General features: G+C 43.2%; 2 protein-coding genes across 2 annotated transcripts in view; one reads left to right on the top strand and one right to left on the bottom strand.

The window, feature by feature from the left end:
- Rtf2 (replication termination factor 2) overlaps positions 1 to 7,559 on the bottom strand; it is a 32,245-nt gene extending 24,686 nt beyond the window's left edge. The window contains exons 1-2 of the mRNA XM_057781777.1: positions 7,420 to 7,559; positions 3,279 to 3,373 (exon numbers count right to left, since the gene is read on the bottom strand). Of these exons, the coding sequence (XP_057637760.1) occupies positions 3,279 to 3,373; positions 7,420 to 7,488 (164 nt within the window). The 5' untranslated portion in view covers positions 7,489 to 7,559. The remainder of the gene's footprint in view (positions 1 to 3,278; positions 3,374 to 7,419) is intronic.
- On the top strand, positions 312 to 962 carry LOC130881927 (uncharacterized protein KIAA1143 homolog). The gene has a single exon (XM_057781778.1). The coding sequence runs from the start codon at positions 332 to 334 to the stop codon at positions 797 to 799; it is 468 nt and encodes a 155-aa protein (XP_057637761.1). The 5' UTR covers positions 312 to 331; the 3' UTR covers positions 800 to 962.

Here is a 7,559-nt window from a genome sequence, read left to right on the forward strand (position 1 = left end):
ACACCAGAAAATGGAAGGATCTCCTTGCTCTTGGATTCGGAGGATCAACATAGTAAAAATGGCAATTCTACCAAAAGCAATCTATAGATTCAATGCAATCCCCATCAAAATCCCATCAAAATTCTTCACAGATCTGGAGAAGTCAATAATCAACTTTATATGGAAAAACAAAAAACCCAGGATAGCCAAAACAATCTTATACAATAAAGGATCTTCTGGAGGCATTACCATCCCTGACTTCAAACTCTATTACAGAGCTACAGTATTGAAAACAGCTTGGTATTGGCATAAAAACAGGGAAGTCGGGTGGGCGCTTCCCGTCAGGGCTGCCATGAGCAAGCGCAACCTGGTGTCGTACGTGCGGCCCGCCGAGCCCGCCTTCCTGTCCCGCTTCAAGGAGCGAGTCGGCTACCAGGAGGGGCCCACCATCGAGACCAAGAAAATCCAGCCTCAGCTCCCAGATGATGATGGGGACCGCAGTGACAAAGAAGATGAGCAGCCTCAAGTAGTGGTTTTAAAGAAGGGAGACCTAACAGCTGAAGAAGTCATGAAAATTAAAGCAGAAATAAAGGCTGCCAAAGCAGATGAAGATTCACCTCCAGCTGATGGGAGAATCATGTATCGAAAACCAGTTAAGCGTTCCTCAGATGAAAAGTGTTCAGGTTTAACAGCAAGCTCCAAGAAAAAGAAAACAAATGAAGATGACGTAGATAGGCAGGGTCCAGTTAGAAAGAACTCACAAAAGCAAATAAGAAATAGTAGTCTCCTTTCTTTTGACAATGAAGATGAAAATGAGTAAGTATAAACATGTGGACTTGGTTTCCTTTGAAAGCAATGAGGTATTTTTTAAAACATTAATTTTCCTATATCTTAAAGTGACATCTTCCCCAAGTACTTCAGGTTCATTGCAGAAAGCCTCAAAAACGCAGAAGACAAACTTGAAATAAAACCCATCCAGTAATGCCCCTTTAGACATTCACTACTGTTAACATTTTATTATCTCCCACCTGTGGGTATGTATATATGTAAATTATATTTTTAAATAAAACTGAAGTTGTCGTAAAAAAAAAAAAAAAAAAAAAACAGGGAAGTCGACCAATGGAATCGAATAGAAGACCCTGACTTTAGCCTGCAAACCTATGAACACCTGATTTTCGATAAAGGAGCTAAAAGTATACAACAGAAAAAAAGAGAGTATCTTCAACAAATTGTGCTGGCAAAACTGGATGTCAATCTGTAGAAGAATAAAAATAGATCCATATTTATCACCATGCACAAAACTCAAGTCCAAATGGATTAAAGACCTCAATATCAGTCCGAACACACTGAACCTGATAGAAGAGAAAGTGGGAAGTACTCTACAACACATGGGCACAGGAGACCACTTCCTACGTATAACCCCAGCAGCACAGACACTAAGGGCATCATTGAACAAATGGGACCTCCTGAGACTGAGAAGCTTCTGTAAAGCAAAGGACACTGTCACTAAGACAAAAAGGCAACCCACTGACTGGGAGAAGATCTTCACCAACCCCACAACTGACAAAGGTCTGCTCTCCAAAATATATAAAGAACTCAAGAAACTAGACCGTAAAAGGCTAATCAACCCAATTATAAAATGGGGCACTGAGCTGAACAGAGAATTCTCAACAGAAGAGGTTCAAATGGCCAAAAGACACTTAAGATCATGCTCAACTTCCTTAGCGATCAGGGAAATGCAAATCAAGACAACATTAAGATACCATCTTACACCTGTCAAAATGGCTAAAATAAAAAACACCAATGATAGCCTCTGCTGGAGAGGTTGTGGAGAAAGGGGTACACTCATCCATTGCTGGTGGGAATGCAAACTTGTGCAACCACTTTGGAAAGCAGTATGGCGGTTTCTCAGGAAATTCGGGATCAACCTACCCCTGGACCCAGCAATACCACTCTTGGGAATATACCCAAGAGATGCCCTATCATACAACAAAAGTATATGCTCAACTATGTTCATAGCAGCATTGTTTGTAATAGCCAGAACCTGGAAACAACTTAGATGCCCTTCAATGGAAGAATGGATGAAGAAAGTATGGAATATATACATATCAGAGTACTACTCAGCAGTAAAAAACAATGACTTCTTGAATTTTTCATACAAATGGATGGAAATAGAAAACACTATCCTGAGTGAGGTAAGCCAGACCCAAAAAGAGGAACATGGGATGTACTCATTCATATTTGGTTTCTAGCCATAAATAAAGGACATTGAGCCTATAATTCGTGATCCTAGAGAAGCTAAATAAGAAGGTGAACCCAAAGAAAAACATATAAGCATCCTCCTGAATATTAACCTTCATCAGGCGATGAAAGGAGACAGAGACAGAGACCCACATCGGAGCACCGGACTAAAATCTCAAGGTCCAAATCAGGAGCAGAAGGAGAGAGAGCACGAGTAAGGAACTCAGGACCGCGAGGGGTGCACCCACACACTGAGACAATGGGGATGTTCTATCGGGAACTCACCAAGGCCAGCTGGCCCAGGTCTGAAAGAGCATGGGATAAAACCGGACTCGCTGAACATAGCGGACAATGAGGACTACTGAGAACTCAAGAACAATGGCAATGGGTTTTTGATCCCACTGCACGTACTGGCTTTATGGGAGCCTAGGCAGTTTGGATGCTCACCTTACTAGACCTGGATGGAGGTGGGTGGTCCTTGGACTTCCCACAGGACAGGGAACCCTGATTGTTCTTTGGGCTGACGAGGGAGGGATACTTGATGGGGGAGGGGGAGGGAAATGGGAGGCGGTGGCGGGGAAGAGGCAGAAATCTTTAAGAAATCAATAAATCAATAAATAAAAAAAAAGAAAGAAAAAAAAACAAGGACTTCAAGACTTGGAAGAATCAGTGTGAAAGTCCTTACTTTCTCTGTTCTTCAAAAATAAATATCCGAAGATTTACGACCACCAGGCCCACATTCTTCAGTTATAAGAAACGGCTAGAGTGAGTAGCAGCCCCATCCCCACCCCCTTTAGGCAGGTCATGCCCTCTCCAGTTCTCCGACTCCCTGCTTCTCTCTACGGCTGTCATGGCTGCTTCAGGTTTATATCTAAGCAGTTACTATGGCTCCTGAGTGTAAACCACGTTGAGGAGGAAGGTGCAGAGCTATGTCCAGACGCAGGCCATCTTCCCCACATATCTGCTTAGGAGAGTTCCTAGCCCATCAATCAAGTGCCTCAACATTCTCATCAAAATCAACAGAGTCAATTCATCTTGACTAAGTAAAGAATCCATACCTGCCAAGTTCACAGGCAACGATTGGGCGCCTCAGGATTTCCTGACTTAGAGTACAGTAGTTCCACTGGGCCACCAGCTCAGCATCTTTGTCAACCTAGGAAAGAAAGCACACAGTCTTTCCAGTCCTTTCGCATGTAAAATGTATCTAATGACACACGGTGGTGGTTTGAATGAGAAATGTCCCTCACAGGTGTAACCAGAGACTGCACGTTGGTTTCCCGGTCACCTATACCTGAATAATCACACAGAAACTATATTAATTACAACACTGCTTGGCCTGTTAGCTCAGGTTTCTTATTAACTAACTCTTACATCTTAAATTAACCCATTTCTATTAATCTATGTATCACCAAGAGACTGTGGCTTACCAGAGTAAAGTTCCATTGTCTTTCTCCTTGGGCAGCTATGTGGTGCCTTCCTGACTCCACCTTTTCTCCCTGCATTCATTCACTTTAGTTTTCCTGCCTAGTTCTACTCTGCCCTGCCATAGGACAAAGTAGCTTCTTTATTAACCAATGCAATAAAACATATGCACAGTGGAATCCCATATCACATGGGCTCATATACATGAACACTTGGTCCCCACTGGGTGGTGCTGTTTGAGGAGTTATGAAACCTTGGAGGTGTACCCTTGCTGGAGGAAGTACAGTCCTGAAGGGTGGGTTTGCAGGGTTTATAACCTTGCCCCCGTCCTTGTTCACTCTTTCTGCTTCCTGTGTGTGGATGAAAATGTGACCAGCTTCCTGCTCTGCCACTGGCTGCCATGGACTCTCCCTCAGGAAGTAGAAGTCAAAATAAACTTTATAAGCTGCCTTGGTCATGGTGTTTATCACAGCAAAGGAAAGTGACTAAGACATATACAGTGATGGTTCTAATCTTTAAATCAAGAACAATGACACACACCCAGGAGCAGTAGAGACGATAATCCCAGCACTTGAGAGACTGAGGCAAAAGGATAAAGTGTGAGGCCAGTCTGGATAACCCAACAAGATGCTGCTCCGAAAAGAAAACAGCAGAGCCACACACACACACACACACACACACACACACACACAGAGAGAGAGAGAGAGAGAGAGAGAGAGAGAGATTGAGATTGTCCCTGGGACCCATATGGTAAAGGAGAGAACTTGTCCTCTGTCCTTCGCATGTGTTATTTATGTCCCATAGCCCCAACCAAACAAACAAGTAAATGTATTTTTAAAAATCATAAAAAGAGAGCTGGGCAGTGATGGTGCACACCTTTAATCCCAGCACTGGGAAGGCAAAGGCAGGCAGATCTTTAAATTTGAGGCTGGCCTGGTCTACAGAGCAAGTTCCAGAACATCCAAGGCTACACAGAGAGACCCTGTCTCGAGAAAATAAAAACAACAACAACAAAACCTCCAAACCAAACCCCCACAAAATTACAAAAAGAAAACATGCATATGGCCGTCAGGTAGAGAATGCAGATGGTGGCAAGACATTTGCCTAACATACACATAAGTTAATAATAAAAATAATAAATAAAAAAGATATATGAAGTTTGGACTTTGAAAAGTTTTTAAAAATTAGGGCAGGTGAGATGTCTCAGAGGTGAAAAAACCCAAAACAAACAAACAAACAACAATGACAAAAAAACCCAAGTTCAATGTGATCCCTGGAACCCACAGTGGAACAAGAGAACCAGCTTCCAAAAGTTGCTCTCTGACCTCCACATATGCGGCATGTAACACAAATTTTAAAAAGGTTTTAAATTAATGTTCTGTTAAATAAAGATCCACCAACACCTGACACACACAAAGCAGGTTTATATCACATCATTAAACAGTGTGCGCAGGCATTATAAAAAACAGATCCACTTTGCACATACCAAGAGGGGCTCTCCCTCTGACCTAGCTCCAGCTAATGTATCTTACAGTAAGTTAGCATACAACGTTTCCTCCTGAAATACGGAGGGGTATAAAAGTGCCAAGTTACAGAGCTGGAGAGATGACTCAATGTTTAAGAGCATTACTGCTCTTGCAGAAGACCCAGTTTTGGTTCCCAATAACCATGTTAGGCAGCTAAGAGTTCTAGTTTCAGGGGACTCTAATTCCCTCTTCTGGCCTCCTTGGGTCTCTGTACATACGTGGTGCATGTAAACTCATGTATATACAGGTAAAATAATAAACAAATATCAAAAGAGAAAAATAAGCATAAAGCTTCTAAGCAGGATTTTGTCATTCTGGTGACTAGTTCCTAGCTAGGAGTTCAAGTCATCAGGACTGGGTGTGATGATACACACCTTTAACCCTAGCATTTGTGGCAGAGGTAGGTGGATTTCTATTAGTGAGGCCAGTCTGATCTACATAGAGAGTTCCAGACCAGCCAGGACTACATAGCAAGATCTTATTTCAAATTTAAAAGAAAAAAAAAAGTCATCACACATCTCACTTAAAACAAGTGATATTTCCATGGGACATAGAAGCTGTGTGTCAAGGCAGGGGCAGATCCCCACCATCTATATTATTACTTCATAATCGGCATTTGAAATAGAAGTTCTAGAAGGGACAGATCACTCTATTCTAAGCTTTGCCCTCAGGACCAGCAGCATACACAACAAGCATTTAGTAAGTACTTGTATGAATGGGGTTAATAAAAACCACCCTTCCTGATCATTCTTTCCTTTCTTTACCCTCTGAGATTATTATTATTTTTATTTTTTGGCAAACTTTTATTACACTACTCCTTATCAGTCTTGGGCACGAGACAACAAAAGACGGATGAACACCTAATGCACACTTGAATGTGACATGGTGGCATGGTCCGAGGGCACTCCAGCCTCACTTTTAACACATTCAGTGAATGTCTATTATGTAAGGAAACATTATAGAGGCAACAGAGCTAAGACATGCAAAGCCCCAGTTCACATAGGAGATATATACATATACATTACACACACACACACATATAGTCAATACCCACAAATGCAGTGTCTCAAATACAATACTGGATGGGATTCACCTCCAATCCAAAGTTCTTTGAATGCTGGATTACTAAACATGACTCTCCCTGTGCTGGAAACTGTTATCAAAGGCCTTTCATGCCTTATATTACACAGTCACCACCAGCCCCAGCTTTGAAGCGCACCTAACTGGATGAGAATAATGGTTCACAACTACAGGCTGTATGATTTTGGTAGCATTAATTCACTTTCCTGGACTCAGTTTCCTTGCCATTAGAGTAGAACTATACAGTTTGTTCAATGTCTTGTAAGGTTTAAAGACTGTTCATTCATTTATTCAAAAATATTCATTGCGCCGGAAACTGCGAGTTTGGGTGGGGATCAACCGGGGTCAATCACCAATTCGATGAGCTCAGTGCTGAAACAGTTTAATACAGGGTTACAGGGTTTGACCTTACAAAATAAGGGAATGGTCCGGGAAGACTTTTGTTTTTGAAGACAGGATTTCTCTGTGTAGCTTTGGTGCCTGTCCTGGAACTCACTTTGTAGACCAGTCTGGCCTCGAACTCACATATATCCGCCTGCCTCTGCCTCCCAACTGCTGGGATTAAGGCGTGAGCCACCATCGCCCGGCCTGGGAAGACTTCTTTAATACACACGATGCTCAGGCTGGGGAGACAAGCTCAGTGGTCAAGCCTTTGTACTGTTCTTTCAAAGGACCCGAGTTTGGTTGCTAACAGCCCAGTATAATGGCTCACAAAAACTTGTTAACTCCAGCCCTAAGAGGTCTGATTCCTTCTTCTGGCCTCCTTGGGTACCGCACTCACGTGTCCACACACAAACATAACTAAAAGTAAAGATATTTTTTTAAAATACACGAAGTGCCAGGCATGGTAGCCCACGCCTTTAATTCCAGCACTCAACTGGCAGAGGCAGGAGTTCCAGACAGCCAGGGTCACCTAGTGCGAACCTCACTCGAAAACAAAACAAAAACACATGAGCAACTGTCAATGCGATCGCCGTTAACCGGCTGGGCCACTCACTCGCCCTCCAGCTTCTGTCCTTTTGAACGTTAATGTTTACTTATCATCAACACCGAGTCTGTTGGGAGGATTCCTCCGTCTAATCGTACTGTCCAGTGACTGCAAACAGCAAACCCTCCTTAGGCGCCAGTGGACACTTTATCCCGAGCCCCGCCGCCCGCGGTCCCCGCTTACCTTCTCGACCTTCTTCGGCCCCTTCACCAGCTCGTGCCTCTTGGGGATTGTTCCTCCATCGCAACCCATCCTAAGGCCGGAGTCAGAGCCTCAGCCAAAAACAAAACCAGAGATCGCTGCTTCCGGGGTCTCTGCCGAAA

This window comes from Chionomys nivalis, chromosome 9 (assembly GCF_950005125.1).
Source record: "Chionomys nivalis chromosome 9, mChiNiv1.1, whole genome shotgun sequence".
Classification (NCBI taxonomy): Eukaryota; Metazoa; Chordata; class Mammalia; order Rodentia; family Cricetidae; genus Chionomys; species Chionomys nivalis.